The sequence below is a fragment of the Larus michahellis genome, chromosome Z (genome assembly GCF_964199755.1).
Source record: "Larus michahellis chromosome Z, bLarMic1.1, whole genome shotgun sequence".
In the NCBI taxonomy this organism is placed as follows: domain Eukaryota; kingdom Metazoa; phylum Chordata; class Aves; order Charadriiformes; family Laridae; genus Larus; species Larus michahellis.
This window is the reverse complement of record NC_133930.1, coordinates 24,984,114-25,003,645: the sequence shown is the minus strand read 5'-3', so window position 1 is coordinate 25,003,645 and position 19,532 is coordinate 24,984,114. Positions and strand designations below refer to the sequence as shown.

Here is a 19,532-nt window from a genome sequence, read left to right as displayed (position 1 = left end):
TTGTCCACCAGGACTCCCAGGTCTCTTTCAGCTGAGCTGCTCTCCAGCAGGTCAGCCCCCAACCTGTCCTGGTGCATGGGGTTACTCCTCCCCAGGTGCAGCACCCTACACTTGCCCTTGTTGAATTTCATAAGGTTCCTCTCTGCCCAATCTCCAATCTGTCCAGGTCTCTCTGTGTGGCGGCACAGCCTTCTGCTGTGTCAGCCACCCCTCCCAGCTTTGTGTCACCAGCAAACTTGCTGAGGGTGCACTCTATCCCTTCATCCAGGTCATTGATGGATATATTGAAGAGGACTGGACCCAGTACTGTCCCCTGGGGAACACCACTTGTCACTGACCTCCAACTAGACTCTGTGCCCCTAATCACGACCCTCTGAGCTCTGTCTTTCAACCAGTTATCTATCCACCCCACTGTCCATTCATCTAACCCACATTTCCTAAGCTTCCCTATGAGGATGCTGTGGGAGACCGTGTCAAACACCTTGCTGAAGTCAAGGTAGGCAACATCCACCGCCCTCCCCTCATTTATCCATCCAGTCATGCCATTGTAGAAGGCTACCAGATTAGTCAGACATGATTTCCCCTTGGTGAATCCATGTTGAGTACTTCTGATAGTTTTCTTTTCCTCCACATGCCTTGAGATGAGGCCCAGAACGAGCTGTTCCATCATCTTTCCAGGGATGGAGGTGCGGCTGACCGGCCTGTAGTTCCCTGGCTCCTCCTTCTTGCCCCTTTTGAAGACTGGAGTGACATTGGCTTTCCTCCAGTCCTCAGGCACCTCGCCTGTTCTCCAGGACCTTTCAAAGATGATGGAGAGCAGCCCAGCAATGACTTCCGCCAAGTCCCTCAGCACTCTTGGGTGCATCCCATTGGGACCTATGGACTTGTGGATATCTAATTGACTTAACTGATCTCTCACTTGATCCTCCTCAACCAAGGGGAAGTCTTCTTCTGTCCAGATTTTCCCTGTTACTTTCTCCAAAGTCTGGGACACCTGAGGGCTAGGCTGTGCAGTAAAGACCAAAGCGAAGAAGGCATTCTGTAACTCTGCCTTCTCTGCATCCTCCATCACCACAGCTCCTGACTCATTCAACAGCGGGCCCACAATTTCTCTTTTTCTTTTTGCCTCCAATATACTTGAAGAAGCCCTTCCTGTTGAGCTTGACATCCCTTGCCAGGTTTAATTCCAAGGAGGCCTTGGCTTTCCTCGTTTCATCCCTGCACGCTCTGACGGCATTCTTGTAATCTTCCCAAGTAGTCAGTCCCTTCTTCCACTTACTGTAAACTCCCTTCTCCCACTTGAGCTTTTTCAGAAGCTCCCTGCTCAACCATGCAGGTCTCCTGCATCCTTTGCCCGATTTCTTGCTCTTAGGGATGCACCAATCCTGAGCTTGGAGAAAGTGGTGTTTGAATACCAGCCAGCTCTCTTCAGCCACCCTGCCTTCCAGAGCCCTAGCCCATGGGATCTCTCCAAGCAGCTTCTTGAAGAGGTCAAAGTTAGCCCTCCTGAAGTCCAAGGTTGCCATTTTACTTCTTGTTGTTTTGTGAATACTGCCCACGATCCTGAACTCTATCTTCTCATGATCCTGATGTCCTGATGAGACATCCAGATCTTTTTAAATAGAAAAATAAAATGACTCAGTTCTATTGTCAAGTTTGCAAATGGCTAATTAGAAAAATATTTTAATGGTGTGGACATCAAATATATTCAATTGCTAGTTAGCCATCAACAGAAAATCCTTCTCAATCACAAACTAATATATAGTGTGTTGTGTCAACCTTCTCATCCTCACATGGATTTTTATTAAAGCTATTAGTATACAATCATTTTTAATATTAAGGAAATGCCTTTATTGTGAACACAATACGTTATTCTTCAACGGTGGCCAACAAACTATCTTCCATACTTATTCTGGACCTCCACGCTGTAAAAGAAAAGCGGACAGCTGAATATATTCCACTAAAAGAGCAGGAAACGGAGATCAAATCATCTTTTGCACTGTTATAAACATACATGCAGGAAAAGTGATTTCCTCTACTAACGTCGTTACACTGTAGGTGTCCTTGTCATTTAACAAAGCTATGCAAGGTCTTTTCATTTCAATCTCACACCCGTGTCACAAATTCTTCAAATTTTGTGCATTCTCCCTTTTTAAGCATCAGTGTTTACAACTGAGAATTGTTACAGGAAAAAAAGCAGGTTTTTCTTGCCTTTCATGTCCAATGCCATCTTTACAAATATTGCAGAAAATATTTCTACCAAGTTTAATAAAATGTTTCTACTACTAGAAATAGAAGAGTTGACTTACTAATAGATAACTTACAAAAACTAGTTTGAGAAATATTTTGGACTTCAGTCACCTGGTAATAGCTTTCGCTGGTCTAAGACCAGACTCCTGGGCTCCCGTCCAGCACTTTCAAATTACACATTAAACAGCTGTTACAAACCAGGTAGTGACGGTGATTAATGCAGGCTATGCCTATGGCTATCTGTCCGAATCTCTCTACTCAGCGATACCACAAGCTACGAATTGGTGAGAGTTGTATATTGAGAATCTGTAGCTTGGGTACTGTGCATCAAAGTCATGAAAGCTGGGAGCACACCCTTACCAAGAATTACAAGGCAATACCAGATTTGAAACTTTGAAGAAGGTATAGAAGTAAGCTAAATGCTGGGTAAATACAGATAATACACACCAATAAATGAAACTTACTTGAATAAATTCAATCTCTTCATCTGACATAAGTTTCCTTCTGTATTTCTGAGGTAAGGTTCTTGCTAATTCAGAAGTATCTGGTGTACCTTGTACTCTACTAACAGGCGAAGTACTTTGAAAGGCCGGTGATCTGCCTCCTGCAGACTCCTGTGCTCTTGAAGCATGGGGAGATGGTACGCTTGCTTGTAGAGATTCCTGTACTGAGACCCAGATTGCAAAACCATTTACAGAGATATAACAAGACTGTAAAATTAGTTAATGAGCAGCCAATAAAAGTCACTGTTTATTGACAATTTTCTTCATTATAACAAATACACTCTACTTCTCACAACCTGCTTTTACTGTTGTTAAATATATGAAGAGCATAGTGAAAAAATTCTGACAGTAAAAGAAAGCATATTTGAGTGGCAGAAACAGTGACGTAGAAAATGACAATAAATCAGCATATATCCTAACAAAGGCTTTTTCACTGGGAAGCTGTACTTGCAGAAAAAGCATACAGTATCATAAATGTATGTGAGGCAATTATGTAGAACAATAACTGAGATAAATAACTAAGATCCACTGAGATAATGCTTTTTGTTTACTACGACTGTGAAAAAGAGGCAGAGGCTTACAGAAAGATAAAGCTCACAACTATGACATACCCCTACACTCAATGCAGTGTTGTTCCCATTTTTGATATTACAAAATGGATCATACCAGATTTTATTAATGATGTGCAGAATGACCACCAAATATCAGGCATCAGCAATCAATGTTAATGAAATGCAGAGACAAAGGACTGCATGAAGTAATTTACAGGTGAGGGCCAGGAGCTAGGCTTAAGGAATTCATGATGGCGAAGGTTCCTTGAGGTTGTGGACAGGAGAAGAGATGACAAAAGGGCACTGTTGTCAAAGTCAGTGTTATGAAACATAGGCCTGTCCCACCGTGGCTGGTTTTACAACAGCAGTACACAATTACCCCACCAGGCAGGACGGAGTCTCACAGCAGTGTGTTTACTTCATCAGCACTCAGACCTCTTTATATAAGGTTAAAACACCTGACAAAGCAGAATGCTTCCACAGGTAGCCCTTCTCAGTGCTCCTGAAAAATGAGCAAGACCAATGCAACATCTAAACAGCTGGTACAGAGGGACTACATAGTTATAAAATAAGCAGCATCAAGACTGCATGAGTCAAAGAATGCAAGGAGTTAAAGTACAATGGCAGGATTGGGACATCAAACACCCACCGCAATGTGATCAAACCACCATTGGTTAAAAAAAAAAAAAAAAAAAAAAAGACACCATTGAGAGGCACGTTCAGAAGTTCTCAGTCAGAAGACTGTATCTGATAGCTGCAAGTTGATCAGGTGGTTCAGGAACAATGGAAGATCCCAAGCAGAGCAAGGAGGAAGAGAGCCCATCAGAATGAGCATGTTCTGAACGGGGGAAAAGTATTGTGTTTCAAGAAATAACACACCTTATATATGAAAAAACAGGGAACAGTTTCTACAAATTTGTTTCATAAAGCACAAAAATGTCTAGAGACTTGCCAAGGATTTTCCTCTATTGTATGTTTCAGTCTGAAGTGTAATTGGAGTAGATGCATTTCCCAATTAAAAACATCAGAAGTAAAGACCCGAAAGTACCAGACTTAATACTGCTGTCGCTTTAACTCGGATACAGTCTCTACTACATTTTTCCCTCCCCAGGTCTCCCTTAAGACCATCATGTTGCAGTAGTAATATGGTAAAAGAATTTGTCTGGCCTTTCAAGAACCCACACCTCTAAAAGTTTAGTTTTGATCTGCAGAGCTCTGTTTGGCTACGCAGAAGCAACAGCCTGGTACCGTGAAATGCAGTTACTGCTACAGCATTCAAGCAAGATGAGATCGCTTGAAATTTACTAATGAGACAACAGAACCTGATCAAGTTAGAGCATACATCCACAAAAATCTTCGATGCAGACATAAACAAGAGGTAAGTAACATGTTTTCAAGCCTTTGATAAAGCAGTTCACTGGCTTGAGAGGTGGTGCATCAGGCTGACTGTGCACAACATGCAGAATTCTGACAGAAAGTTATTGCAGAAAATAGTTCCTGAAGAGTTCACAGCTAAGTCGGAAGTGTCAGTGAGTCTGCTGTAGACACTCTGTAATGTTAATGGATAAACTAAACATAAAGCTAAATTACAAAATGTGATAATGCTGTGGAAAATAACGTGATATAGTATCATTTCTGAAGAAGTGTGAATAACATAACAGAGCTTCTTAAGACATCTCCTACTTTAGTTTCAAATGCTTTGTTGACTCAAAAGGAGTATTAAAACAATGTATTACATAAATTTGATGTCTAAATGCAACAGTATTGGGAATCCTATAAATATCAACATGGGTTTAGGTACAAAAATTAATGTCAAACATTGCGATGAAATAATTTTTTTCTCGGTATTCATTAGGAATACTTCTTAAAATGTACAGTGGGATGGCTCTCCCAGCTATAATCACAGTTTTAAATAGCACAGACATTTCACACGAAAAGAAGAGAGAAGGAAAATGCAACATCATTTGTGCAAATATCATCGAATACCTAAAACTGCTTGACTTGGGCACAATCATTTCAGGCAAACATTAGTATTTGGAAAAATAGGACTTAATATATTAACTAGAAAAACAACACCGGAAATCTTTGTGAATCTGCCTTGACCAAAAAATAGACACATGCACATATTATGTGTATTCTCATAATTGTATAGAGTCTGAAGAGTTGCCTTCAAACTAAAACAACTGTTCCAGAAACCCTGCTCAAAATCAGTTGAGTTGCATAGTTGAAACAGAAAAATTGTGTGCTGCTTCTTATATAAAACAGTAAATGCAAAGAAACATGTCACAAGCTGTATATATAGGTGAAATACTTACTTTTAGGTCTTGGGCTACTTTTTCTGTCTGGGAACTTAATTAGCGGAGTATGTGGCTTGACTACCTAGAACAAGGCAAGGTAGCAGGAGAAACAATGAGAGTAAAATATATTTCTAGACACATTCTTCACAGGAATAAAATGGAACATGCAATGTATTACACAACCACTTCTATACTGCCGCTTTCTGCACCACCACTCTGATTAACTTGCTAAAGTTTACCCCAGGAAAAATTTCACCTTTAAAGGCATTCCTCCACCCTAACGTCCCGAGCAAGAACAAGCCTTCTCTTCTTTGTCTCGCAGCAGTGTGTGTGCAGGCAGAAAATGCTACCGCAGCTGTGTGAACGCAATTATAAAATTCTAGCACATGGAATTGCTAGCTGTGCTATGTACATGTGTATATGCCTGCACATATTTGTTCATCTGGCTGGACGAGATTGACAAGTTCCATGAAGAAGCAGCTACAAATGATAAAGCCGGGTAGCTGAAGCTGCGCTGCTTATTTCTGAAACCCGCCTTTTGAGGAAGACTCCGTGTCTCACCTTCACCTTGAGGAGGGATGCCTTAGAAAGGAGATGCCGGACATCCCTCCCTTTTTAACAGCGCACAAAAGGCTGTGGGCTGCCCTGGACTATCCCTTGATACCAGAGAACGGAGCATTGGCATCAAATCACCGGCGACACCGTGAGGGCCCAACTTCCCGCCTCATCACCCCCGCCCCCAATCCAAGGACACCGGCCTCCCCCGGCGCCGCCTCAGGCCCCGTCCGCCTCAGGCCTCGGCGGGGGCAAACCCAGGCGATTCCCGCCGCCCTCCCCGGCTTCCCCGTCCCCTGCCACCCCGTCTGCCCGGGTCGCTTGCCGTTACCTGAACGACCCTAGTGGCAGCCGCCATCTTACTGCCCATGGTGACCCGCCGCCCGCGCCTGAGGGCGGGGGGGGGGGGGAAGGTAGCGCCGGGCCCCGCCCACAGCGGGCGTGGCTCCGCCCACAGCGGGCGTGACCACGCCCGCTGTGGGCGGAGCCCCGCCCGCTGTGGGCGGGGCCCGGCCTTGGCGCCACACCAGAAAACACACGCCCATCACCTAAATGCGTTTCATTTTTTTTTTTATTCGTTCCGTTTAAAAGCCGGTATTCGCCTACCGCGTTAAAAGCGAGACGCGTCACACGCAACGATTCGAACGCCCCGTAAAAACACGATCGTCGCCGGGAAAAAAGAAAAAAAAAAAAAGGCATATTTAAATTAACCGTGCCGCTGTTTTTACGGTTTTTTGGCTTGTTTTTTTTACCGACGTTTTCCCCGAGTATTGTTCACGTGGGAACAGCGTCGACAGGGTGCATCTAGTGCAGGATGCTCTGCTCAACTCATCAGTGCATGGCACGGCCGCAAAGCAGCTGTCACAATTAAGAGTATAAATTTTTCCGCCTTTTAAAATCACACGTAATGCTTCCATAAGAAAAAAAAAAACAAAACAAAGACTGACTTAACTAGTTTCCCAGTGTGGGCTTTCCACTGGGGCAGAAAAGGCAGAGCCATGATTTAAGTTCATTTTTACATAAAAGCTTAAAATAGAGACAATTTTAGAGACAATTTTAAAATAGAGACAATTCTCTCTTTTCAGAGAGAAACGAGCTCTTGGGACAGGACAGCTGTGAAAGTGGCTCTTCAGGTAGCTTAATCAGCTACAATACCTGTTCAGACATTTTTTGTTTGCATTATCAGGAATTGAATTTTGCTTCAAAAAGTTGCATGGACACGTTTCGAGTCTCTGGAGAGAACAACAACTTCCAGAAAGATTAAATTTTCAAATTCTTAAAAGTGTGCTCTAATGAGACATATTAATCTATAAAGTTGAGTACACTGATTACATACACTGCATAAAATTAAACACTGTTTCTCCTGACTCACAGAAAACTGACATTTTTTTCAAGATGTAGAACAATGGCCTTTAAAGACGGATCTTCTGCCCAGTTGACTCTGCTCGCAATTATCAGTTTCTATAAGAAAGAAAGATTGTTGGTTAAAAAAAAGCCTTTAAAAAGGATTATTCTTAGTACAATCTCTCAAAAGCTGTCTGTTTTTTAATTTTTGACTTGTAAGCCCTTGAAATTCACAGCAGTGTTTGAAGTAGGTGGGGTGGGGGAAAGAGGAGAAAGGGAAGCATTGATGTAGAGCCTATTGTCAATACATAGGCAAAAAACCCATGGTGCTTTGAAATTGCTAGAGGTGCTCACACACTGTCCCTGTTTTAAGCATAGGAAGTTAGAGGGATTTTTTTTTTTTTTTTAAAAACCACATGAAATAAAAAATTTGCCTCAAACTCAAGGTTACTCAGTTAACATTGTCACCATGCCATTCTGGATTGAAAACGGGAATTACTAAATTTAACCAAAGAAGACTTGCTCTACTTACAGGTCAGAAGGTTTCAGGAATACAAAACCAGAAAATAATTTTAGGAATCTAATCTAAACCCTGATAAAACGTTTAATTTCTCATTCTCAATATGAGATGTAACACTGTTATCAGTGCAAACTATTAGTAGACGTAGCATGCAATACAAAAACCTGTGGCTCTCTTTCTGTCCTTGAAATTCTTCTGATCACCCCAAAGCACAGCACAGTTATATCCTGTCTTCTACCTGGAGCCCTCCAATACGTTCTCTCTTTTTCCCAGTCAAAATTTTTAAAATAAACTTTGTGAGTGCTTATCTGGCATTTCACAGCCCGTTTGCCAATAAACTCAAGAGTGCTGCAGTTGCAATTCACTGTGCCTCACATCTTTGTACCTAAGCCTGTGGGGCCAGGTGAAGGATGCCAGGACAAGTCACACAGCGCGATGCAGAATACCAGACTGCAGCACAGTGTACGTGACCTTCAGTAGAGGTCCCCCGCCCTGAGCACAGGATGCTGCAGGAGGCCCTTCCACCCTACCCTGAATTGTGAGGTTTTGTTCCTCACTTTGCCTGACTCCACACTCCGGATGACCTGCCAGGCAGCTGCACGGACACACAGACCAGTCAGCAGCATCTGATACACAGGCAACCACAAGGCTGAAGGCTACACTGCTGAAAGTATTTGGAGACTGGCCATGGTCTTCCTTGTGCTGTCGTGGGCGACACAGAGACACCCATGCGGAGAGAAGGGGCAGGCTGAGGAGCAGCAGTCTGGCTCACCAGTATCATCAGATTAAGGCCTACTTATTTTTCACAACCATGAGATGGGGGAACTGATTTGGGGTGTGTGTGTAGGTGTGACTTTCTGTGTAAGGAAATACAGTCACTGCTGTGACAGACATTTTCTGAGAAAATGCATGATTTTTGTACCTTTAAGGGAACAAAGGAATAAAGATAGATTGATAAGACTGTCTCTAAACTCTGTTAACAATTATCCTAAAGTAGTTTGTGACAATTTCATGCTTTTAGCCTTTAAAGCAATGAAGTTTTCCTTTCATACAGCAGTTCTTCCATTACCATCATTTGTTTGAAGCTACATTTACTATACAATATGTTATCTTGACTGTAACGCAAAACGGCAAACTTGCTTCTAAAAGCTACAGCACATTACCTGGAATACATTTTGAATTACTGTAGTCATGTTTCTCTCATTTTTAAAGGTATTATTTATCTTCATCATTGTGCTCACATTCCTTTTCGCTTGTTCCTCCTTCTTCTTTTTCATCATTTCATTAATTTCCAGTAGTTTCTGTTTTCCGGCTTTTTTTAATGCTGTTCCATTATTAGGAAAATGAAGTGTTAAGAAGTAGTTAGGTGAGCAGTAGAACTAAAGATGTGTTTTCTTCCTCAGAGACATCTAAGGCACTTCCACTGCAATAACCCTAACTTCACACTCCACCCCTTCCCTCCAGTATACCTCAGGATATTCCTTTCTCCCAAGAGGCAACATGCTGTGGCTTCCTGGTATCAAAGTACATCAGTTGGTTCCCTGGCTGCTAGGAAAAGGGAAAGTACTTTGTATGCTGCCTGCATTTCTGTCAGCTGTGGACCTTTGGAACATCTTCCCTACACCCCATCTTTGGTTGTCACAACTTTCATAGTCAGAGGTGTTTAAGACCCTTTCCCTGTTTCCAATTTGATCAAAACCAAATTCCGAAGTCGTACAAGGGACACATAGACAACACCAGCGAATATTTCTAGTTTTTTATAGGAAGCCAGGCTGAAAACTAGACTGAATAAAACCATTTAGGGACAGTTCATACATTGAGAGAATGCTGACACAGCATTTGTTCCCTTATTTCTGAAGGTACTAGGGATGTTTGGTTTTCCTATGAAGACAGATATTTCATGGTGTTTGTTCATTACTGTCAACATACACACCACATCTATGCATGAAACCAACAACAGTTGTCAAAACTGTTGTCAAGCCTGTCCATATGACAGTAGAAGCATTCAGAAAATACATTTACCTTCTTAAAAGATTGACTTCACATCTAAATTTGACCCATTTTAACAAGCCTACTGAATACCAACATATATACTATGAGAGTTCTTTGTAAGTAAATCCCCTCCCGTTCTGCAAATGTTTCATAAAGGTGCAGTCTGACAAAAAAAGGAGATCCTTTAGGTGTTGTAGGACTGATTTAAATTACTAAATGGTGTGTAATTTTCTGTGGAGCTTACACCAAGTAAACCACCACCACGTTCTTTTCAAGTATCTCCTTACATCTCTCATTCTAACATGTCAGTCTCATGCTCAAGTAGGCAACACACCAGCTCATTTTTACTGTGCTTCCTACTCTTTTCAGAAGTTTTATAACTGTGTTGAGAGTTTCGCAGTTACTTCAGATGCAAATTAATACTGCTACAAGAAAAACTTTAAAATATGAACTGTGCATTCAAATATCAATCAAAGTCAATGTAGCTAACACTTACAGAGTCTTTTCATTCTAATGTTGTTCAATTTCTGTTCCTTCTCATGTGCTTGCTGAAAGAAAAAAAAAAAAAGTATTTCCTAGCCTTTTGGCTCACAAAAATATTGAAAGATGCTAGTTCAATCCACAAAAGCAGTCGAGGCAGCTCTAGAATCAGACTTTCTTACCTACTCACTTTAAGTAATCATTTCAGTAATTTTAACACCAGGAGAAACAGCACCCTTTGGGCCACCTATTTAGCTTCAAATGACTTGTGCAAGCCTGTTACTTTCTAATTGGGCTCCTGGCCATGTTGAGGGTGGTATACCTGCTCAACTGCAACAGAAGCTACAACTGCCACTTACCTTCTGATATTGAAGTACTGCACTGCTGAGCTTTACTATGTGTTTCAGAGTTTCCAGTATCAGCCTAAGGAAGGAAACAACAGTTGCATACCTTAAGACCATTAATATAAGTCAACAGCGTAAATCAGTTATTTGGATTAAACAAAAAATCCCCTCTTCTAACACCAAAATAAAGCACAATTTTGTTTCAGTTCAGTCTGAGATTCCAAATCAGAGAGCTTAGAAGGCATCAAGGATGCCCAGACACTTGACAATGACCAACAATTGAAGCTCCTGAATTATGGCGCGTGGCAGGGACATCATGGAGATGTCAGTTTTCAGTTGTATTGCTGACAGAAATTAAATTTCTCATATTACACTTCATATGTGTGCACCCGTTAATATTGTGCAGGAAATTAAAAGCTAATTTTAAACGTATTTGGAACTTTCAGTTCTTTTTCAAAGACATTAAGCTCCTACATGATTAATTAATGAAGGCAGCAAAGCAGAGGCAAGGCTCTGTTACAAGCCTGTAACGTGGTCAGCTATTATAAACACAGGTACCTCCTGCATTAACGACAAAAAACTGTTAACCACAAACAGTTCTCACTATTGGATCTGTAATCAAAGGTTGGTTGATTCAGAGCCCAAATGTAAATCCACACTGGGTATAAGAGATCTGATTGTGCTGATTCTAGCCAGAAGGTGACGGTTTATCATTCAGTCTAAACAAGAAGGAAGCTTGCTTTTAAAAAAGGTACAATGAAGTAATGTAGAAATGTGTCACATGAAACTGTGTAAAGTCCATTCCTTTCTAGACATCCTTTCCCCAACAACACCTTACCGTGAGTCATTATCATTTTGCTTCACTTTGTTTCTGAGGGCAACCATAAGCTGGATCCTGCATATTGTGGGGGAAGAAACATATAACTGATGAGAACTGGTAAGAAACCAAGAGGAGTAGATTTAGATAAGTAACAGAAAGATATTTTCAAGGTTCCATTTATGTCCACTTTCACATTGGAATTATATATATAAAATACTCAGTACCTTTTAAACATCATACTTGTTAAACAATGGGGCTTAACTCTCAGGACGAGAAAGGTGCATCAATGATTATTTGTGAGAGTTGACAACTCCTTTCTCTCTTGTCAAACATACCCAGACACCATTAATCCCAGAGTCTGCAGAAGGGAAGCTGGGCAAAGGTGGGAATTCAAATGAACAGCTGTGCAACACAGGAGAGGTATAACACCTGTCAATTTCCACCGTTTGTAAAATACTGCCAAGAAATGTGATTACGGATTTATACAGTCAGACTTTCACAATTTTGCAGGAACCTTTGGTTTTACACATTTCAACTTGTAATTTTTTTTTTTCTGGTATCTCCATCCACATTCCTACTTGTTCAATGGTACTAAAATCTCTCATGTTTGTAATACACACCATAACTTTGAAATCCTATTTTAATCAGAATTATGTGTATGTACAAGTATGTGTGCACACATAAACAAACAGAAAATCTCCAAATAAACAGGATGAAAATTCTACCTTTGCAAGGCTAATGCCTTGTTCTGGAAAGAGACTTTTACTTCCTCCACATCTTGTTCCAAATTTTGTGTGGCACTGAAGGAAAAAAACCAAACAACCCCAAACAGTGTGTAGATAACAAAAAAATTAAAAGCAATGTCACATTTTTAACTTGCTCTCTACATGTCTAAAGTAAGAATTTTTCTTTTAAACAACAAATTATTAATGCCAGGAGTATTTTAACATGTGGAACTATATTAGTGAATTCTAGCTATCACAAGAAGGACTGCAAATTTAGAAGCCACATCGGATACAGAACTACATTAGGAGAGTGAGTAAAATACTTCTTCCCAATATTTTATCTTAATTTCTTTTATTTTCACCAGGCTCCTGTGAAGTACTGATTGTTAATCCAGAGATCATAAAATCATAGAATGGTTTGGGTTGGAAGGGACCTTAAAGATCATCTAGTTCCAACCCCCCTGCCCTGGGCAGGGACACCTCCCACTAGACCAGGCTGCTCAAGGCCCCATCCAGCCTGGCCTTGAACACTTCCAGGGATGGGGCATCCACAACATCCCTGGGCAACATGTTCCTGTGTCTCACCACCCTCACAGTCAAAAATTTCTTCCTAATATCTGATCTAAATCTACCCTCTTTCAGTTTGAAGCCATTACCCCTCATCCTATCACTAAGTGCCCTTGTAAGAGATTTACTAAGATCGTGAAATTTACTAAGGAGGAGTAACTAGAAGAGAACCTCCAAGCTCAGATCTTAACCCTTCTCCTCTTTGTTTTAAAATACATCAAAAGTTTGAAATTATCCACTGACATACCTGTCAATAAAATTTTCTTCAGTTATGTGATCAAGGCAATTTTCTTGAACTGTAAAGAAAGAACATCACCAAAAAAAAAAGCCCAACAGAGACTTTTAAATACAATATACAGAACGTTACGGATAAACAGCTCAATGGCTATACTAACACGGTATTTTTTATTCCTGCCTCTATGCCTTATCATCTCTTCCACTGTTAGTGAGACCACACTATCAATCAGCTGTATCAGAGAAATAATTAGGCTTTAAAATATTTTGTATTTGGCACTCTTTAAACATGCCAGAGCTGGCTCACAGCATTGCTTTATTTATGCAGCTGGCTGGTTCGGTGCAAGAAGACATAGGCAAGGGAAACACAATGGGAACAAGAAGAAACCCCTTAAATCAGCGTTGCTGACAAACAGGTTGGCAGACTTTTGGTAAGACTTCAGCACCAGCGATCAGATTCCTGAAAACCATTGTCATGTGTCAGAGCGTTTGAAGGGTTTAATGGGGAAATCCGAGAGGAGAAAGGGCAGCGGGCAACGACCATACGGAAGCTCTCTAAGCACTCAAACGTGTTTCCAGGAGCTGTCTGGGAAATGCAGTAAGATGCTCAGCCAAGAAAAATATTTCATTGCTATAACGAGCGCTTTTGAGAAATAATTTTTAAAAATATATATATGAGCCACGTCACATTCTTAATTACTGTAACATCACACCAGGAGGAAGCACTGGGGACTGTTGTGGGGAGCGAGAGTCGGGATCAGCTTACTGGCACGAACTGCAGCGCTGTGCTCCGTGAGCTGCTGCTTCATCCGGTCCCTCAGGCTGCAGGAGGAGCAAAGGGACAACGGTCAGTCGCACCCACCGCCGCCCCAGCGGCTCCCCGGACCCCCCCCCCAGCACTGACCGGAGCAGCATGACGACGTCCAGCTTCGCCTGCGGCTGGATCACCAGCCAGCCCCCAGCCTTGGCCTCCACCTCGGCCTCGCTCTCGGCCGCCTCGGCCGCCACGCCCGCCTCCCGCCTCAGCGGCTCCATGGCGGCGCCTTCAAACCTCCCGCGCGCGCCCCTGGGCAGCCCGGCTGGCGATTGCTTCTGCCTTGTTGGGGCGGGGCTCCGCAGCAGCCCACGCGCTTCCGGGCAATTCCGGACCGCTTCTTCATCTCTATCGGCGTTTCGGCGCTCGGCCGCCAGGCGGGCGGCGCTGAGGGCGATGGTGGTTCCGTGGTGGCGAGGCGCGAACTGGGGAGGGGCCTCCGACACAAGGTGCCTGCGGCGGCAAAAGGGCTGAGCTTATTCCCCACGCGAGCCTTCCCAGTAAACAAACCTTCACCTGCGGTGGGCACGAGAAGGGAACAACAAGGCAGCCCCTTCTCCCGGGTACGTTTCAGGTAAATAACAGAAGGGAAGGAGGTTAAGTATTTGTGAAAAAGAAAGAGATGGGGAGAGTGGTAGGCAAAGACCCATCATCACTTTCAAGTGAAGGCAGACACAGCTCTCTGACCAGTATTCTCCTAGAGGTAAAGCCAAGAGTTAAGTTATTAAAAAACAGTACAGTAAATAAATACTAAGTTAAGAGAGCTGACGTCTAGTCTGACAAATCTGGCAGATACCATCTCTGACGCCGCAGCAGCAGACTACCTGGAGGAGCAGCAGCCCTAGCTGGGCCTGGCCTAGGGCTCCCGTAACACCTCTCAGGCTGTTTACAGCCTCCACTGAGAAGCCTTAGCTGTAGGAGGAAGTCAGCTGTACTACCACACAGGACACAAGGTAAAAAGACTTTATTAAGAAGACCGAACACACCAATAGAGATACAAATTTACAAAGTGACACATAGCATAATGTTCTGCTTCAGTTAGAGCAGCAGTTACATATTGTTAATCAGAGGTTGTGCTAGATTCCATACAGTGGAAGATTTCAGATGTTCAGTGGCACTTATCTTGCCATTTTTGATGCTGGCATATTTGGTCTTGATTGCCTGCAGAGAGATAAGTTTGATTAAGTCTACCCTTTTCAAAAATTCACACTATTCCAGCCTACCTGACGCTTGGTCACGAAGCCCGGCCCATCCTAGCATGCAAGATTCATGGCTGGCTCATGCCACTTCAGCAAGTTAGGTATCTTAGCTGAAGTGGGCAGGTCTGATCCAAGTCTGACAGCAGTGGCTCGGCTAAGACAGCTTTAGCATGCCACATACTGACAATTAACCACACATACTACCCATGTGCACTGTTAAGATTCTTACCGTCTGCTTGGTAGCACCCTCATTCACCAGAATTACATTCTTTGCTATGTGCTGCATAACTGGTAGAAGGTCATGCTCTGTGTAAGATGTGCAGTGTTGCAGAATTGGTGTCTGAAAGGAAGGGAAGTCGTTAGACAAACATACTAGACCAATTTGAGTACCCTTGGTTCTTTGTCTTCTGTTGGGCTTGGGCAGTCATGGTCTTCTGTCTCACAGGGGAGAGTTAAGATTTACTACCCTACTTCTGTCCCCTTGTAATGAACCATGGGGAGACAAGAACATGATGTGATACCCCAAGGGAAGCAGAAGGCATGCACTTGGCCCAGAGTGTGCACAGGCACACTGGGTCCCAAACTAGGAGGTGGTCTGACAAGCAGGACTTACCCACCCACATCCATTGAGGAGTTTCAAAGCCAAACAGGAAGCAGCCGATGCAGTCTTAGATGGAGGAAAGTGAACCATATCATAATCCACAATGGACAACTCCATGAGGTATTTGGCCAGAGTGTGCTGTTTCAAGTCCGCCTGCAGTAAGTCAGAGTTGAGTATTGGCTATCTCCAATGTAAGAGCATCCTGTCAAGCCTTTGTTTAGTCAAACAGGAAGAAATACTTAGCAAACATTTTCATAGCTATAGGCTTGAAATTCAAGTGGTCTAATTACATAGCAGTTCTGAGCTGTATTAGGCTGCTTATAGTCTAGGACCACTCCTTCCAATGGCAGCCTAGCAGTCTCCTGCAGCACCGTTTTAATTCTGGTTGTGGGTGGGTTAGGTTCACATGACTAAAACCAGACAAACAAGGCCTGTTTCTGCATGGGAGACAGGTCTCAAATAGGCTCAGTTGCTAAACTGTTGTTGCATCACTGAAATGTTTTGAACCATTTTAACAAGCTGCTGCAGTCAAGTGTTGCATTTTCAGACTCTGCTTACAGTAACACTTGTTCTCAGCTTTACCTCTGTTATCTTTGAAATCCTCCTTAAGAAGTGCGGAGGGACAGGGCGACCCAGACCAAAGTCCAGGGCTTGCAGGATCTTCTTCTCCATCTGGCAGATTTGGGATGTAGTGCAAGTGCAATCAGTTATGTAGGCAAAGTCTCCAATGGGTGGGGGAAATACCTCTTCATATTTGCTGGCAATGAACATAGCTGTTATACCGACCAGCTGCAGTGTCTTCTTGGAGATAGGATTGTCCTGTAGTAAGAAGCAGTAGAGATTTACCTGAATGACTTAGCTCAGAACACAGCTTTTCAAGCCACAGTAGCCACTGTAAGGTTTGTTCTATGACTTGATGTTCATACTGGCATCTGTTACTTCTGTTGACATCTGCAGGGGTATTAGAAGGCTTTGAGATCAAATGAGGAAGAGGAGTAAGCAGTTTTGATCCATCGAGTCACTATTCATAGTCGAGAGGGTTATGTGGTACATACAATTCAAAACATCACATGCCCTCTCTTGGTCAGCTGTATTTTGTTAAGGGTAACATGTCTAATGGTGTATGGTGTTACTGATCAGTGCTTGTGCTTCAGCTTAGGGGAAAAGCATTGCCCAGTGCTGGGCGAGACGCACTCACCTGCAAGAAGCAATCGATGATACCAACTGCCATATACAAGGTCTCCTGGTGGAATTTGAATTTCACCTGCACTTGCACAAGCCAGTCTATCAGCATGGCACGCATGTTCCCATTGATTTCCCGGCCATCCAGGTATTTGGGTCTGACAGGTTTGTTTTCCTGTGTGGAAGGAATAGGGTTAATTTACCTATTGGCTTAGCTGGAGCATTCGCAGTGCCTAGCCTCTGTTACTCTCTAAGGCTTATCGAGGAATTTGGCACAGGCATAGCCTGTGGTGCCCATGATGCAGGCCACGAGGTTCATTTGCTAGAGATGGGCTAGAAAGAGCACGGTACTAGTACTACTAGTTGATTGGTCTAACAATCATCATCTGTTTATGTTATCAGCTCAGTTTAATCTTGTATTTTAAGTTGAGGGATCACTTATTAGTCCCTCAGGAAAATCCATAGATGAAAGTGAAGCTCCAAGCCACGCCTATAATGACAGTCTCACTGCGTCAGCAGATCCCCCTCGCAGTTCTGACCTGCTCCTACCAACCTCAAGGTCTCTCAGATACTTGTAGATGTCCTTCACATAGGTGCTGCAGAGGTATGGGTCATCACCATCATCCATATCTACATCTTTCATATCAAGCAAGACATCAGAAAAAGCCTGACACAGTACGTCCTCTGATGGGGCACATCCAGATATCTCCATGGGGATTGGAGACTGAGGCTCCACCTACAAGGAAATTCAGGATCAGGGCAGGCAGCACCCCGCCTCTGCAGCCCAGTGCGGGCCAAGCACAGGCTCCGACAGGGCGAGCTGCACCCAAGAGCTGTGGGGGCTCACAACCCCCATTTCAGGGCACTGGGAGAGGCCGTGCCCCCAGTCAGCCCAGCGCGGGGCTGGGGAGGGGGCCCACGGCACTGGGCAGTACCTGAGAAGGCTCAGGCTGGGGCTCCAGCTTGGGCTCTGGAGCTGGCAATGGCACCTCCTCCTTGGCGACGGCCCTGAGCGTCTTCTTGGTACCCACTTTACCCAGGGAGATGTCCACCGTGCGCTTGGTACCTGCCACCTTCCTGCAGACCGTCTCCTCCACCGCCATCCTGGCAGTAGCCCGCTTTTTCGTCTCAGTGACGCGGTTGCCGATGTCCCCCAGAGCGGTGCGGGGCCGCAGTCCCATCTTGGGGGCGCACACCGCCTCCCCGCGCACGGTGACAGGCAGCAGGCTGCTTTTCGGCAGGACGTCGGTCGCCACCTGAGTGTGCTGTGGGGAGAGGGGAGGGCGGTCAGCGGCAGCGTCGCGGGTGGAGGCCGGGACTGCACGCGCGGAACCGGAGGACTACGGAACGCGGACATGGGGCGTCGCACGGCTGCCCTCCACCCCCAACCCAAGGGTCGAAAGGGAGCCCGGGGGAAGCGAGGAGGTGCCCCGGGAGAAGGAAAAGTGCACACGCACCCCACCGCCTTCCCCCCCCACCCGCGGCGCGACACCCCGGTGGGCTGGGCTCCCCCGCAGGTGGCGGCCGGGCCCGTCCCACACCTACCCTGGTAACCCTGAGCGCCATAACGGAACAGCAGCAGCAGAGCTGCAAGAACGGCAGGACAGGACCCAGCCCAACCGCCGCGCTTTTAAACAGCTCAGCCGCTGCCGCTGATTGGCCGCCCCCTGCCTCCTTATTGGCTGTCGGCGGGCCCGCCCCATGCGTTACCGTGGCGACGGGCCGGGAGCGTTCGAGAAGGGGGCGGGGCCACGGCCGGCGTGGCGTGACTCTCCTCTGCGCGCCCCCGCGGCGGCGCCGGGCTCGGCCCCGGCCGCGGCGGGTGTCCGTGCAGCCTGTCCCCGAGGCGGCGGAGAGCAGGTCTGATGTCCAGCTCCCGGCGGGCCCCGCGTCGAGGCTCCCGGGCAGGGGGAATGCCCGGAAAATGACCGGGAAATGGAGTGTGTTCTCCGTCTGCCGACCTCAGATCAGCCCCTGCGCAAACAGTGGGGGATGACACCAGAGCGCTCTCGTTGTGCGGGATTTTTCTTAACCAACTTTCCCGTTTACATCCCAGCTCGTTTTTTAACCAGAAAAGCCAAGGTACACCACATAAAAGTCAAGGTACACCACATAAAGCATTACGGAAAAACACATTTATTTTTTTCCCCATGATGTACACATATATTGCCTGCTGCCAGATGTATGATACATAACTGCAATTTTTGTAAATCTTGGTTTCATCTTGGAAAGCGCTTTGTTGCAACTGTCTGCATGCAGTGGGGGGTGCTGGCAGACGAGAGGCTCAACATGAGCTGTCAGTGTGCACTAGCAGCCCAGAAAGCCAATTGTATCCTGGGCTGCATCAGGAGCAGCGTGGCCAGCAGGTCGAGGGAGGGGATTCTCCCCCTCTACTCCACTCTCGTGAGACCCCACCTGGAGTACTGCGTCCAGCTCTGGAGCCCCAGCTACAAGAGAGATATGGACATGCTGGAGTGTGTCCAGAGGAGGGCCACGAGGATGATCAGAGGGCTGGAGCACCTCTCCTATGAGGACAGACTGAGGAAGTTGGGGT

The 19,532-nt window shown here is 44.9% G+C and overlaps 3 protein-coding genes across 5 annotated transcripts; all 3 read right to left on the bottom strand.

Annotated features, from left to right (window-relative positions):
- Positions 1-1,769: 1,769 nt before the first annotated feature.
- Positions 1,770-6,608, bottom strand: KGD4 (alpha-ketoglutarate dehydrogenase subunit 4). Of its 2 annotated transcripts, none has more exons than XM_074569545.1 (4): positions 6,488-6,608; positions 5,620-5,683; positions 2,715-2,938; positions 1,770-1,925 (listed from the first exon to the last, which is right to left on the bottom strand). In XM_074569545.1, exons 1-4 carry the CDS (start codon positions 6,524-6,526, stop codon positions 1,908-1,910), a joined length of 345 nt encoding a protein of 114 aa, XP_074425646.1. In that variant the 5' UTR covers positions 6,527-6,608; the 3' UTR covers positions 1,770-1,907. The 2 variants fall into 2 exon arrangements, with proteins under 2 accessions (XP_074425646.1, XP_074425647.1); XM_074569546.1 differs by having other exon boundaries at positions 2,715-2,917.
- Positions 6,609-6,732: 124 nt separating this feature from the next.
- CENPH (centromere protein H) lies at positions 6,733-14,252 on the bottom strand. Its single transcript, XM_074569913.1, has 9 exons — positions 14,087-14,252; positions 13,949-14,004; positions 13,196-13,244; positions 12,382-12,456; positions 11,675-11,731; positions 10,852-10,915; positions 10,509-10,560; positions 9,184-9,344; positions 6,733-7,617 (listed from the first exon to the last, which is right to left on the bottom strand). Exons 1-9 carry the CDS (start codon positions 14,215-14,217, stop codon positions 7,525-7,527), a joined length of 738 nt encoding a protein of 245 aa, XP_074426014.1. The 5' UTR covers positions 14,218-14,252; the 3' UTR covers positions 6,733-7,524.
- A 693-nt stretch (positions 14,253-14,945) lies between these two features.
- Positions 14,946-18,620, bottom strand: CCNB1 (cyclin B1). 2 transcript variants are annotated; one of them, XM_074569449.1, is made up of 8 exons: positions 18,524-18,620; positions 17,914-18,243; positions 17,532-17,714; positions 16,995-17,153; positions 16,379-16,615; positions 15,809-15,949; positions 15,425-15,535; positions 14,946-15,157 (listed from the first exon to the last, which is right to left on the bottom strand). In XM_074569449.1, the coding sequence occupies exons 1-8, from the start codon at positions 18,542-18,544 to the stop codon at positions 15,047-15,049; spliced, it is 1,293 nt and encodes a 430-aa protein (XP_074425550.1). In that variant the 5' UTR covers positions 18,545-18,620; the 3' UTR covers positions 14,946-15,046. The 2 variants fall into 2 exon arrangements, with proteins under 2 accessions (XP_074425550.1, XP_074425551.1); XM_074569450.1 differs by having other exon boundaries at positions 15,813-15,949; positions 18,524-18,601.
- Positions 18,621-19,532: the final 912 nt, after the last annotated feature.